The sequence below is a fragment of the Dermacentor variabilis genome, chromosome 2 (assembly GCF_050947875.1).
Source record: "Dermacentor variabilis isolate Ectoservices chromosome 2, ASM5094787v1, whole genome shotgun sequence".
In the NCBI taxonomy this organism is placed as follows: domain Eukaryota; kingdom Metazoa; phylum Arthropoda; class Arachnida; order Ixodida; family Ixodidae; genus Dermacentor; species Dermacentor variabilis.
In genome coordinates this window covers 183503916-183519830 of record NC_134569.1, presented here as the reverse complement: position 1 = coordinate 183519830, position 15915 = coordinate 183503916, and the positions used below count along the sequence as shown (strand labels likewise).

The 15915-nt window shown below is 47.8% G+C and overlaps 1 protein-coding gene across 1 annotated transcript in view; it reads right to left on the bottom strand.

The window, feature by feature from the left end:
* The window catches only part of LOC142570588 (scoloptoxin SSD14-like), a 118596-nt gene that overhangs the window by 8099 nt on the left and 94582 nt on the right, over positions 1 to 15915 (bottom strand). Inside the window, exon 9 of the mRNA XM_075678959.1 lies at positions 10650 to 10890. Within this exon, the coding sequence (XP_075535074.1) occupies positions 10650 to 10890 (241 nt within the window). The remainder of the gene's footprint in view (positions 1 to 10649; positions 10891 to 15915) is intronic.

Genomic DNA, 15915 nt, shown 5'->3' with positions numbered 1-15915 from the left:
TGTTATTTGTGCAGTTATTAGTCAGCGCTTGTGATGTAGCTTTGTGTTTCTAATTGTCCTTGTCTCTGTCGCGCCGAGTTTTTATCCAATTCATGCCAGAGCTGGCCAGGCCCACACGTGTCAGGGGAATCTAAGATAGAGGTCCTTCTGTTGCTTTCAAGACCGACCTACCCAAGTATACCATTAAGTAGACAAATAGTCACAGCATTGTATCATGTGTCTTATTCCTCCAACGTTACGTCCCACTCCTGCCAAAAGAATGGGTGCAGTCAGCGCATCTTGTTGTTTGTGAATTGCAGTTTTCAAAGCTTCTCCAACGTACTTTAAGGAAAGGTGTGTTATCGTAGCCAACTCTCTGACTTATATTTAGAACAGCTAAACTCGTATGAATGTGATGGGGCAAAAAGTCGCAGTTTCGCCTGAAAGGCGAAGCATCGATTGCGATAGCAATATAGTAGACAGCTATACGATGCAAGGATATTGTAGTTTTATCGGTCACATAGACTTGAAAACATTCGCTAACTGAATTAACAAGCATGGTGTCAGCGCGCACAAGCAAGCATGAACAAATCACAATCGATGAGCGAGGACACTCGCTGTCGAAACGCTGGTGTGAGCAAGTGCGGCAGCAGCAGCAAGCAAAGTACTAACTCGCCCATCTATCAGTTCTGCTGAAGCGAAGTGAGCTTCGTGTGGTCTTATCACTCCAACACAAAAGCGACGAGAAAACAGCGCGCACAAAGGAATGACCCGCTTGCAGATCCCTTCATGATACGGCGCGCGCGACCACGCGCGGCGGTGCAAAGTAGGCACATGTTGGCGGAATCAAGGCCGCCCCCACCCACCCCTCCCTTCCGTGCGACCTCCCGGCTTTCCTCCATATATGGTGCGCGACATTGAGCGGCGATCGTCAGTTGCCCTTGCGCCCGGTCGCGAAATGCACAGTTGCTGCCGGAGCACAACACCCGCCCTTTGCATCCCCCGCCCTTTCTCCATGCCCCCACGGGCTTTCGCGCGACGGAATACGGCGCGTTTGCTCCACGCTTTCTTCCTTCGCGCGCGCCAGATTGAGCCGCGATCGTCGGCTTCCCTCGCATGCTGTCATTCGCACATACACATACGATGCACGGTGATGGTGTTGTTGCCCTTGGACTTTATGCCGAACATCATGGCGACGCCGACGAAAAGAATGCGTTTGGAGTGTCCATTTAATTGCTGTTGCAATAAAAAATTTGACCTCAGAACTGTACCATTCATACCGCCGGGCCCCTACGATACAAAGCTGGGGTCGAAGGTCGGGAGTGGTCTCTGCCGTGTAGAGATCTGATGCTTGAGGTTTTGAACCCGTAAAATTTATGATAGGCAATAAAGTTTCACCAGTTAAACGCCCAAATATTGTAGTCGCTGGCCGGCTCGAAGATCTCAAGTGACAAACCCAGGAAAAATGAGATGAAAGGGGTTAACGAGGGGCCCAATTTCTTAATGTTATCATAAGAGGCCAACAAGCAGACACCAAGGACAACACAGGGGAAATTACTTGTAATGAATAATTGAATTAAAGAAATGATAAATTAATGGAAGTGAAAGTGGATGAAAAAACACCTGCTTCACCTCCGCCGCGGGTCGGCACGGCATTGCACTATATTCGGGAGCGGCCCACGTATGGGGAGTTTCTTGCTGACGACACGAAAAGTTCCTTGGACGGTAGAGGTATACAGCTTCGCTGTAAAACAACTTGCCGCAGGTAGGGGACGATCCCACGTCTTCACATTACGCGTGCGATGTTCTAACAAAAAGAATTGGTAGAACATCGCATGCGTAATGCGAAGACATGGTAACGTTCCCCACCTGCTGCAAGTTGCTTTTTCATCCCCTTTCAGTTCCAATAATTTATCATTTCTTTATTTCAATTATTAAGTGCAAGTAATTTCCCTGTGTTGTCCTTGTTTTTGTTCGTTGGCCTCTTATGACACCTAGAAAAAAGTGTTTGCGAGCATAGTTCAAATTAACCACATCAAGATCGGTTGCATTTTATTTGACAGTTATTATGATGGGCGGGAATGCAACATGCGAAAGCAGGACGGTAGTCTTAGGACTTGAAATGTAGTCGCCGTCCGCGACAGGTGGTACGGGCAAAACGGCAATATAAGGCACGGCTTGGAAAGGTAGGCGAACTTAACCAGTTGAACACAGTCGACTCAGCGCAGGATCGAGAGCGTAAGCGTCACATTTACACTTGTACATTACCTTTTTCTGAGGAACATTTTCCCCCGCGTAATCATTGTTACAATGTGATCGCGTGGCGTTTCTTGTAACATAGGAATATCGCAGGGAACGTTGCACGACTCCAGCAGAACGGACACTGAGGGTCAAGTTGGCAGACAAGAAATCAAGGCCCAAATTTTTTTCGTAGGTGCAATGCTCCAAGGAATGAAACAAAACAGGAGTACGGTGTCAAGCAACAGTGACCCAAGCAACCCACGTAATATTAGTTGGATACGGCAAATCAATTCTGCGGAAGCACACAAGGTGGAACAGGTCTCATGAAAGACAAAACGTTTAGTCTGACCGTGTTGGACTTCAACCCGGGACGAAAGCCTTTTCGGAGCCGTCGCTCTACTACCTGAACTCACCAGGGGGCTGTAACAGATCATCGTGAGAGGACGAATTAATTGAAAACTTCAAGCGCAGAGACACTCAATATGACCAATCAGTTCTGCGGAAGCCCGCATGGTGCAGCACGGTTCTTGAAGAGGAAGTTACATAAAACATTACGCAAGGATTACATAAAATTACATAAAGTAACATAAATAACATAAATTACATAAAAGGAAAAATATGTAAGGCATTCACGTAAAAACTTCGTATAGGCCTATAATCAAGGGAGCGTCATTAGTATTCCGGGTTGTGTTAGCGAGAATGAAAGTATAGGCTTTGAGTTCGACCATGCAGGCCGGCAGATCGTTAAATAGGTCTTGTAAGGTCGCTCTGAAACAGTAAGACTCGAGTCGGCATTTGGAAATACCATTCGAGCTAACCTAGCTACGCTGCCCGTAGGCATGCATCGCCCAGGGGCTGTGATACAACCGCAGAGGATCGATCTCGTGTGCGCGGTTACAGACGAACTTGCAAACGGGGTTGACTGCCTGCTGTCAAAGGGAGATTGGGAACTACTACGGGCGCATGAAAAAGAGGAGTTTGCAGGAGAAAATATTCCGCGGGTGGCCAATTCCGTTGGGGTCCGATCAGTTGAAATGGTCGATAACACTGAGCCAGACTGCGGTCTAAGTTTCGAAGAAACGACAGATGAAATCCCTAAATTGCAAGAGCATAGTCTCATACAAGAAGTCACTGGGGTGCACAGTCAGCGGGAGGAATTTCGAGCTGCTCAGATAGCCGATGAAAGCCTGAAAAAGGCCTCGTATGATGCGAGAAATGGAAAAGCTAGCATGTTCGTGTCAGATGGACTTTTGTACCATTGGGATTCCTTAGCGGGAGTCAAAGTGAGACAACTGGTCCTACCAGAAGAAAGACGCAATGAGGCAGTGCCGCTCCGATCCCTGACAGCGAGGGCCACATGCGAGGCTTTACTGGAAATTTTCAGTCGTACTGGAGTGCCGGGAACGATCTGTTCAGACCAAGGTACTAACTTTAAATCTCAACTGACACAGTTGTTGTTAGAAAAACTGGGCTGTTCACCCAGGTTCTCCACTGCCGAACACCCTGAGGGCAACGGAGTGGTTGAGAGATGGAACAGAGTCCTCAAAAATATGTTGTATCATGTAATGGAACGGGACCGAAGAAAGTGGTACAAGCTGATCCCATTTGTTCTGTGGGCGTATCACGAAGTGCCGCATGATACCACTGGGGTGGCACCGTTCAGGCCATTGTACGGTAGAAACCCAAATGGGTCCCTATCAATGTTGCAGCAAACTTGGACGAGTGAAATTGCGGTGCCCTCAACTCTGAGAGAGAACTACGCCGACGCGGGGAGCCCGCTTACAACTTTGACAAGGCGAGGGGTTCCTAATTCAATTCCATGGTTGGAAGATGCGCAGTGCGCGTTCGAAAGTCAAAAGTTAACTCTCTGTCTGGCTGTCGCCATGAACACTCCTGAGCCTCATCAGCCGTACCGGCTATCCACTGATGCGTCGGCGACGGTGGCTGGTGCCTGTTTAGCTCAAATGTCAGCGGACGGAAAAGAAAAGCCGATCGCTTTTCCTAGCCATCGCTTTAACCCGACACAGGCGCGCTGGTCGACTATAGAGAGAGAAGCCTTTGCTATTATTTGGGCACTCAAGAAATTTGACTACTGGCTTTTCGGAGCAGTGGTGAATGTTGTCTCTGATCATAACCCATTGTCATATTTGACAACCAGCACCCCGCAGGGGGACAAGTTACCAAGATGGACGCTTTCACTACAGCGCTACAATGTAACGGTGCGTCACCGGAAAGGAACATGTAACGCCAATGTTGATGCATTATCAAGGCTCTCGAATCGTTCATGGGAGATAATCGAGTAAAGAGCAGAAAAGAAAGGATAGACAAAAAAATTACCGACGATTACGTTACTTCCTAATGCGAAATTTGAGCGCAGCAAATAAGCTGTTTCACCTTTTCGATAGATTGAGGCAAAGAAATCGAGCAACACATGTATGCGCTATCACAGAATTTTTTTTTTATTTTTCACACGTATTCCTTTAACAAAGACTCCACTAGGTAAGCTTCTGCTTCGGCGGCACGCACCTCTGGATTCTGACGGCGACGGCGCTGGGCCTCTGCTCTGGCAGCTCGTTTAGCAGCAGCAGCAGCAGCAGCAGACGGAGGACTTCCATCGGTCGTCTCGCTCATGGCTCAGAAAGAACTGGCAGATAATTTCGCAGTGGCGAACGGCAGCGGCAATTTCGGCTCGGGCGGTGCACATATACAGATCCGCCGCCACCGATCTGGCTCTCTGATTGCCACCGCGCAGGGCGAACGGCAGCGGCAATTTCGGCTCGGGCGGTGCACATATACAGATCCGCCGCCACCGATCTGGCTCTCTGATTGCCACCGCACAGGGCGAACGGCAGCGGCAATTTCGGCTCGGGCGGTGCACATATACAGATCCGCCGCCACCGATCTGGCTCTCTGATTGCCACCGCACAGGGGTTGCATTGGAGGAGGAGCGAAGAAAGGAATTAAGTTCGAGCCGGCGCTTTGACAACCGGAGACTCGCAGGAAGAGAGGGGAGGGGGGCGGCGTGTACACCCAGCGGCAAACGATGGGGGCAGAAGCGCGCGCAGCAAGCGGACAACACGATAAAGGGAGGAGGGAAGAGATAGCAGCGACTGACTGATGCCGCTGACGCCGATAGTGAGTCAACCCCAGCTGCGGAGTTGGTTTCAGGGACAACGCCGCCGATGCCGACACAAACAATATGATACCCTCGCTTCCGCAGCGCTAAGAACCAGGTCTAGCCGTGGGAAGGTGGTCACGTATTCGTCGGCGTGCCGGGGCCTACGTGAAATAACCGGCGCGTCGGCAACTGAAGAGCACCCTATCCGCCACACAAGAACAGGGGGGGGGGACCCTTTCCTCCTCTTTCTGCATGGCGGCGACGGTGTTCTATGCAGTCACGTTACCTTGACTCTCTAGCGGCGTCAGCGGCATCCACGGGTATCAGTCGGTCGCTGCTAGCGCTGGGGGGATGAAAGGGGGGCGGAGCTGGTTACGAGGCCGACGACAACGCCGACGACGACGCGAAACCCAGGAACGGACGCCAAAGAGCTGCGCTCTAAAACAGCCATGCCAGCTGGGTCAGGCGTGAATGTTCCCGTTCACCCGAAGGACGTGTGCGTGGGACAGTTCAGCCTTGATGGAACTTTCTGTGGTTGTTGTCGTCCATGTGTGTGAGGGTTATAAGAGTGTGGACATACTATGTATATAACCTGCATATGTTACTTTGCTGCTGTTGTGCCGTGCAGTGCGTTGGAGTGTTCCTGTACATACATGAGTGTTTCTTTTGCATGCTCACTGTCATGAATGTGTTGAGCTTTCGCGCTTTTCTTTTATCGCTGTGAGAAAATTGTGTTTTTTTTTCGTGGTCCTTTCAGTTCATTTTCCTGTTCCTTACGGACTCCGCAGCACCCGTGTTGGGCAGCGTATGTCAATTTTCTTTGACGGAACTTTCAGAGCCTAAATTCTAGGATACAGCGCCCTTTGGCTCTTGTAGTATAGCTGGGCACATTGTGAGCCCAGTATACTCTTTAGGAGGGACGTGTAAGGTCGCTCTGATTGTTCGTGTTCTTAAGTGTGACGAATCGGCCACGTGCTTTGTGTATAGAGAGGGGGTCCACTTGCCCCCGTGTCAGTCGGGCGACAGTTGCTGTGTTATGTGGGGTCACAGGCACCGCGCGGTGTTGGGTGACGCGTCGCGGCCGGTGCCAGGAGGGCGAGTGCCGATTCCGGGAAGTCGGCATTGTGCGCACGGTGTTGGCAGTCCGCCAACGGTCACACGAGTCCACACAGACCAGCCTTGAAAGGGACCGCTGTACAGGGTATTGTGGGTGGGGCTCCCGAGTGCCTGACTAATTGGAGGCGCCGCCGAGGTTAAGAAGGACTTAGCAACTCTGACCCCGTTCCGCATGCAGTGAGCATGGACCTAATCTTCTACGCGTCCGGAACGCAATCGCCAGCCTTGTTGTTGGGTGCGACTGCCTGTGTGGTGTCGAAGGCCAGCTTACAGTGCACGCTGTAGGAATGCGGTGCACACGTAAAGAGTGCATTCGGACGACGGCGTCTTGGAAACACGCACTCGGAGAACTTTGTCTTGTAGACAATAAGTTTGAAGGACAAGGAGGGCCATCAGTCTCCCACGCGGACAAACTTTGAGTACGGCCGCACTACGTGGTATCGATGCCCCTGCTTCCGAGACAGTTGCGCCCAGAGACGCCCTTGGGATTTGAGGCGGTCTAGCGATAACTTGTTCGGGCCTGGCGTGTTTTGCTGAGCCCGTCACTAACTACGAAGAGATGAGAGGGCATCGGAGTTTTCGGGAAGAAGGAAAAGAGCTTTGTTTGCCAATATGTTTATTTTGAAGAGTAAGCCCATCCCTGTGGGTTGTGGCTTAACAAACGGCTGACTCTGATTGGCTACTGAACCTGTGGGACGGGCCAACGGCCCTACCGCCTTTTTTTTTCTTTGTGTAATTGAGCTATAAAAATCGGGACGACATGCTGTCCCTCAGACTTGGCTGAAATCAGGATTGCTGATAGATCAGTGAGCCTCCGTACTATGCACGTTAAAACGAGTCTGGGCTCTAACAGTCATTGAGACAGTCGAAGAGTGAGACTTTGTTTCTCAATTGTTCAAGTTTGTAATGTATTTGTTTTACCTGCCATGTATATAGAAAAGTTTACCTATAAATATTTCTTGTACATCTGATCTCATCGCTTCCTGCCTGCGTTTGATCAACAACTGCCGATCATCGTCCGAGAAGCTTCAAGTTCCAGCGGTGAAGCGAGGACAGAGAACGAACGAAACTTTACTGGTCTGTTGACGAAATAATTTGAATGAAGTCCAACCATCGCCAATGCCTGACGGACACTCATCTGGATTAATGAAATTGTTTCTTGGAAATCATCTATACCATTGACCTATGGAGAATCTGGAGATGCAGCCTTCAGTCTCCCGGTGTACGATGCTTAAGAGACTGTCGTATGCAATTGGCACAAGCGAAGTACGACTATTCTCTAAGGCGGAAACTCTTTAAAATTTTTACGCCCTTCGGGTCGTACCTTGTCGCACAACGATAACTGTCATCTGTCTTGCCCACATTTCCTTTCAGGAACGCTGCGAGCCCAATACTTCCAAGTCACGAACGGCTTGCGCGTTATCAGCGTGTCACAGCTTTCTTGACAGGAAGGTAGAGAGCGCTGAGTTTTCGAGAAAGGAAACGCAAGCAAGGCAGATGATGATTATTGTTTTGGGCCAAGATAAGCCGTCAAAGGGTGTAAACTTTTTTAGAGTGAAGTAAAGTGAAGTATCTCGTCACTTATTCGAAGCGGCGCAATTTAGATATGACATTCTGCACTGTCGATGAAGGCTTACAAGTGCACCGATTAAATGCGCGGTCAGCCACCCGAATAAGGACTTGTGCGACCTTTCCAGTTCGGTATCTGTTCATTAGTTTTGCAGCAAAGAGCAAGCACTTCTCGGATGTACGTCAGGTACGACTAGGTGCAAACCTTAACGCGCAATGTGAGGTCTTTCTCCGCTGTACGCTGGCAGCCAACAGGCTTGCCGAACTACGGCTCTAGCTTCCGTTTCTACAGGGCCTAGCTGGTGAGCACTTCCTGTGAGCTCTCCAACCAGACCCGTACCGTATCCTTGGGGCAGAAGGCCAGGTTAACTAGCATATAGGAGCCAGGCCCCCACTCTAGTGCAAGTTTAAGCGTTCTTTCATCTGAAGCCAGTTTTAACACCAGCGCTTCCAGTGCTGGAAAAGATGTCTGTATCTCACCACTGCGCCAGGATGACGGCAGGCGCGACGATTAAAGTGTTTGCAGCGTTCTCCCTTTCAATTCGCTTTGCAGTCGCAGCCAAAGAGGGACCACTGCGTAACTTCGTTTTGACGTGCAGAAAGGCCAACACCTTCACCAACAAGTTGCAGGAAGAAGAGAGCTATAAAATAAACCTGCAGGTTATTTACAATAGCTCAGTGGCATACAAGATAGTGGGGTTAGTCTGCGCGAACCATGCAGTTTGTGTCGTTATCCTAGGCGCTGTCTTAGTCTCCATGACAGCATTCGAGCCACAACGACCATTCTAAGGTACCGTCATTCAATTGGCAGTGAACTACATTTCTGCCGCTGCTGCCTTTTCAAAGGTGGAGCTGAGTCGTCTTAGGCGCCCTGGCTATGTGCGACAAAGATTCGTTAGGACGTAAGAATGCTGCGTGACCCAGGCTTAACAGGTATTAAATGCGGTAGCGTCGAAGACCGAAACCAACCTTCGCTGAGATGCCTAGACGCAGCAGGCAGCCACAACTGCGTCTTAAAAATGGCACTCCGATCGAATGTGCCTGCAATGGCATTCATATCTATAGAATAAGAAGCACGTGTACTAAAGGAGCATGATTGTAGTAGCCTCCTGCACCACGACTTGGGAATAGCTTGCATTATGTCAGTTTCTGTGTTTCATCGCGTATAAGAGTTACGTTTGTAATTTAGGTAAGTAAGCTCAGATGGCAGAACACCACCTCTCCTCCATGGAAAGGCGGCGGTCCCAGGTTGGAATCCTCGACCAGGACAATTTTTCCCTCAACTGTGAAGCTTTTTACCGAGAAACCCATATGAGTTTCCTTTGTATGTATGCGCTACCTTCAGATGGATGAGAATTTTTTCCCTTTCAATACTTCCTACGTGCAGAAAACTAAAGTAATTTTTAACAGTCTCGGAAGAGAACAGCAATTTACAATAGGTAGTGAGGCACTGGAAGTGGTAAGGGAATACATCTACTTAGGGCAGGTAGTGACGGCGGATCCGAATCATGAGACGGAAATAATCAGAAAAATGAGAATGGGCTGGGGTGCGTATGGCAGGCGTTCTCAGATCATGAACAGCAGGTTGCCATTATCTCTCAAGAGAAAAGTGTATAATAGCTGTGTCTTACCAGTACTCACCTACGGGGCAGAAACCTGGAGGCTTACGAAAAGGGTTCTATTTAAATTGAGGACAACGCAACGAGCTATGGAAAGAAGAATGATGGGTGTAACATTAAGGGAAAAGAATGGAGCAGATTGGGTGAGGGAACAAAGGCGAGTTAATGACATCTTAGTTGAAATCAAGAAAAAGAAATGGGCATGGGCAGGACATCTAATGAGGACGGAAGATAACCGATGGTCATTAAGGGTTACGGACTGGATTCCAAGGAAAGGGAAAAGTAGAAGGGGGCGGAAGAAAGTTAGGTGGGCGGATGAGATTAAGAAGTTTGCAGGGACGACATGGCCACAATTAGCACATGACCGCGGTTGTTGGAGAAGTATGGGAGAGGCCTTTGCCCTGCAGTGGGCGTAACCAGGCTGATGATGATGATGACTTCGTACTTCATTATTATGCTCGATGTGTATATTAACGTTTTGTCATGGGCAGTCTAAGGTCTGTGATCGTCTCAAATTGTTTTACTCATTGTGCGATTGCTTATTGCACTGCCTAGTTACTCGAGACAAGCATCCTGTAAAGCTGTTACTTAGCAGCTTTTTGTGCTCACGATAACATTTTTTTGTCTCATCTATAGGATCAATATAAATGCTGAACGAAGCGATGAAGTGAAGTGATCGCTTTGCGCGACCACTGTCATATTGGAAAGCTTGGCTTATCGTGGAATATACGGCTACGTTAACTGCCCCCTGCGTTGATATGGGCCGCACAGCTGCAGCTCGAGCTGCCCAAAAATTTGCGAAAGATGTACGAATGCTGTGAATAAAAGTGGTAACGGTGCGCGCTTAGACGTACTTTCTGGGAAAGGGTGGATGCTAGGTGCTCTCTCTTTTCTTCGCTCAGTGCACTCACAAAAGGCGTTCTTGTAGCCAGCCATGACGATTTCCATTTCATCGCATCATCGTGTAGCTAGATAACACACCTGTACTATTATACTTGGCTACTTACCAAGCCCACGCCGCTGGTGATGCGGGACCCTCCGGATCCACCAACGCACATTTCTGGATTTTTGTCCTTGTCAAGGATTATGGTGGGGACCATCGAGGACTGAGGTCTTTTTCCTGGCTTGATGAAGTTCACGGGCGAAGGGCTTATGCCGTAAGCGTTGATTAGCCCCGGCGTTGAGAAGTCGTCCATCTGGTCGTTCAGGATGAAGCCAGTGCCCTCGGGCACCACTTGGCTACCAAAACTTGCCGTAGAAAGAAGTAAAAATAATACAAGAAAACGACGCTTTTACATACAACCAAGATAGTCATTTTTTTTGTTTTGTTTTGTTTTGCACAGAAAGAATATATCATGTGAGTGTATCCCGGAACAGAGCCTTGCAAGCGTGAATTTCACTCTGACGGATTGTGACGGATTGCTCATTTGAAGGCCCTACAACTCTTGATAAACAACACTTCCAGTTTGACGAATTATTCCTATTATGGCACAGTGAGCTTCCTCAAATGCGACCACTCCTGCTCGGATGAACAAATGCACTTCTGAGCTGCGCCTTTCTGAAGGCTGCGCGCAAGACTAAACTTAGCTCCCAATGGGTCAGTGGTGGCACTACAACGCCGCCATATACGTGCGCGGTACATGAATGATTGAGTAACGCCTTCTTACCACTACACAATATATCAAAATAAAGCGTGTGAAGTATGTTTACTCATTAGGAAGGTTACATATTTAAAGTATGATACAGCTGTTGGGCGTCCTATGGTGCACTGTCAATTTGTAAAGGGCCAGTTGTGGTCAGAGGGGGCGAGCGCAAATCGGCATCTTCTTTTTCTTCTTTTCTGCTGACCGAATCTCTTCTGGACTCTGCGTGGCGACCGCGGAGCAGCCACAATCGAGCAAGCGTGAAATTTCTGCAGATAAATTATGCACTTGTAGCCCTTTTGACTAGTGATGAAGCCAGGCTTGTGTTTGATACATCATACGTGTTATTGTTGGTGTTGGAATTCTTTGCGTTTGAATTTATGGTGATAGTAAAAGCACGAAGTCTAGAAATGCGTTCCTGTAAAAAAGGAAGCATTATGCACGTCAGCAGACAGAACTGAACAAATGGGCACAGCATGCGTCAGCTCGCCATCTGTGGGATCATTGGGAAAAAAACTTGCGTTCCTTTGGGCCATATTAGACAACCTTTAAAGTCATGGTTGTTGCACGTGCGCAGTTCCTGTGAATAAATACGTAAATATATATATATATATATATATATATATATATATATATACTGCCCTGCTTCAAAGAGACATTAGTTGAAACATAGCGCTTATGTGTCTTGCCTCCTCCATCCGTCCGTGTCCAGTTCTCGTGCTTTTGCTCTGTTGCAATCTACCAACAAGCCCAAAAAGCTCTCGTTGGCATTACACAACGTCAGCTCTGAGCATGTTCAAATAACCTGCGCATTCCCGCAGAGGACTGTTGATTTTCTTTTCCTCTGAAACTGTTAGACGAACTTACGCAACCTTTTTTCGTGCAACGACCGAGTGTCGTGGCGTGACTGGTACCAAATATCAGTAACCAGCCAGCGAAGCAACCTGCGTCATATTCCTGAAATTTTGCTTTGAAATACAATATCAGTTATAACAAAAGTTACCTTGCGGATAACTCACACGAATAGACAACTTCATTCGCTCTTTTTGTAGCCAGGTAGCCCGTAACGTTTGTTTGCCATGTCGCGTATTTACATGCTCAGAGTTTGTACCGCTGCGTCGGTGAAAGGCTGGCGGCGTTATCCTGCAACACAGCTTGCGTGGAAGCCTCGAAGCGGCCGTTTGGCCAGGGCATCGGTGACGAATGATCACCAAGAAGAGCCGGCAAACAGATCTCTAGCGCTTCCGACGAGGGACGCGCAGTCTCGCTTATACAGCTTACATGTCTTTGATGCGCCACTTGCTCAGATTCGCATACGTCTGCGATGGTTCTTTAGCGAAGCGCTATGAACTCTGTGAACCAGATTAAACTGGTGCGAACCACTGTACCTTTCGTTCGGGAGATGAACACGAATGTCTGAAGTGTAGCCCGAAGAAAACAGCAAAAGAATTCGGTGGCGATTTAGAGGTAAATGCGAGAGATGATGGTATTTCGTCGCACGTCTTTGAGGTCTCCTATCTATGATTTTAACCGCGTTTGCCTCATTGCAAAGTGTTAATTATTAACGGGAAAATCAGAGAAGTGCTAGGGAACCTGTATGGGTTCCCTTTGTAGCATTTGCTGCTAACGGGTGAATGTCTGATTTTTCAATTATTGATTACCTCTCTCCACCTTGCGGGTTTTCGCAGAACTATGGAACATCAAAATTGCAAAGTGTTGTTCAGGACCTTACTCGACGCGTATCTTGCCTCTACGAGGATCAGCTGACACACACACACACACACACACGCACACACACACACACACACACACACACACACACACACACACACACACACACACACACACACACACACGCGCGCGCACACGCGCACACGCGCACACGCGCACACGCACACACACGCGCACACGCGCACACGCACACACACACACACACACACACACACACGCACACACACACACACACACACACACACACACACACACACGCACGCACGCACGCACGCACGCACGCACGCACGCACACACACTTCGAAATCTAAAGCTGTAACGTGGTGACAACGAAAAGGTACGGCGGCATTGCATTTGTCGCAAACCCACGCCTGCGCATGTCAAAAGTCTGCGAAGCCTGTGCCTGGGCGCAGCTTGCAGCTTCGTCAAAATAAAGCTGGGGTCGTGATTAGAGCGCCGAGATGTTTTAACGCGATAGCGTTAGAGCGTACGCTCGACGACAAGCCCGCGTACTTCAAGATATAAACAAATCACAGCATTTTTTTACCCATTTATTTCTGGAAAAACTTCGTTAAATCGGGAACTTCGTAAATTCTGGTTGCGTTAGATTGAGTTTGAATATATATATATATATATATATATACTCCACCTCGATCGCCTAGATGATATACTGATATACTGATGATACACTGATGAATACCTGATATATATGTATATATATATATATATTCACGACCACGCCTATACCCCATCCCGTCTCTCCCATACTTCACAATCATCAAGCTTATATCAAGATATAACCGTCACGTTGGAATCTGAGAAGCGAATTTTTCGCTAGCTTCCAGTGCACACGGCAAACACGGAAGCTCCTGCCACGTGACCCACGTGACTTCGCGTGATACTGTCTCTGGGATAGGCCCCTTTTGCTATGGCACAGTATCCAGGGTTGTCGCGCCGACTAGAGCGGGCTCATTCTGGAGATAATGTAAACTGCACTTTACACTCTTAAACAAATGTGCACCATTTGGATCGTATCTTGCCACACAACAATAATAATCAGCTGTCTTGCTTGCGTTTTCTTTCTTGAAAACGCTGCTTTCACTAATTTATTGTCGAGAATGCTCTTTTTTTGCTGATAACGCGCATGTCGTTCATGACATGGAAGTACCGGGTTCGCAGCGTTACAGAAAGGAAATACGGACCAGAGAGATGAGGATCATTGTTGTGTGGCAAGGTACGACCCAATGGGCGTAATTTCCCTTAAGAGTGTACTCAGCAAAAGACCGGCAAGCGGATGCCCCGGACCCTAAGAAAGCAGGCACAGAAAAGTATGCTTAAGGCACTCAGTTCTGTTCTTCGTGATGTGTAATTGCTGCAATGAAAACATTTAGATATCATTTGTTTGATCCCTGCGTAATTCTGTAGAAAACAAGGCAAAGCAGCCTGGACACATCTTAAGGGTACTAAAGATACTTGCTGCCCTGCGCGTGAGCTAGTCGCCGAGACAGCAGCGCGTCCATCGCCAGAAAGTCTGGGAAGGTCTGGGAGTCCGCTTGGAAAGGTTTCCGTGGGCCACCAATGCGCAATGCTGGTTCATTTGATCCGTCCATGATCACTCATATCAAAGCTGTGCATGATAAATGCTGACCACAAGTTCTGTACAGCAAGGTTTTGCGTAAGAAGAATTTCAGTTTAAAAGTCCTAAGCTGAACGCAAAGTTAATCATGGTTGGACTTATGTCCTAGTAATTTTCCCGAATTGGGGAATAAAAATTATTCGCGACAAGCGACTACACAGGCCAGGATGACTCCGGTGATGGCATGAAAGGGGATAAACCGTGTACCTAACTGATCTTCCGACTCCAGAAACGGCCACCGCCTGCCATTCGTGCGTGATAAGCTGTTCCGCTCGTGGACAACCTTCTGTGGCAATAAAGGGAAAGGTAGAGGGCGGTGCTGGCGTTACATGTACTTGTGTTACAGGTGCTACCACGCCAAGCAGTCCGGCAGCATTTTGGCAGCGCTCTTGATGTCGCGGACAAGACTCTGGGGGACTCGATGCAGCTTCCGCGCCGACGGCTTTGAGTTTGGCCAGACGCAGAAGGGAAAAACCACAATATAAGCTAAATGGTATGTTTTGACTTACTTAGTGCTAAATAACGTGGTCCTGTTTTCCCTTGCTTAACAGTTTAGGCCCATCAACAGCAGAAATACCAATGAAAGTAAGGATACTTAAAATGTGTCGCATACATCTTGAAACACTTCCGATCGGGATTGTGCGGTAAGCTTCAATAAAATGAGCAAAATGTTTTACTGAAACGAGTCGGAGGCCAGACGGCATCGTATGTTTGCTCGGTGTCAGTATGTCGTCATATGCAGTGCATTCACTCCTTTCATTCTTTATTACAATGTGTACCACCAGGCATAAGTTTCAAGTGTCTTGATTGGTGCTTTTCAAGCCTGCTAGACATGAGATAATTTATGTTCCCATATCTGACGGAGTTTTCGCACGAAGTTCACATCTGCAAACGTGAAAAACTCAGTGCGGAATCGAAAATTATTTTTCTTCGCTGCATCTGTATGGTCCTTGTGATCATTAAGATACAAGGAATGAGGTCAAATTAATTTTGAAAACAGAGTAAATAATCAATGAATTTACTTATTTATTTAATTATTTAAACATATTGCTATCTCATTTCATAGACAGCCGATATAGGTTACATAACTTATGAACACAACAAGAATGTCAACTAATATGGTTAGGCAGTTCTTTCTGAAATTGATTAGTAGGCAGTGAATGCAGAAAACCATGTAAGTTATTCCATGATTCAACAGTGTGTAGAAAAAGAGTTAACCTAAAACAATCTATTATTGGAACGAAAAGATCTATGTTTAATGGC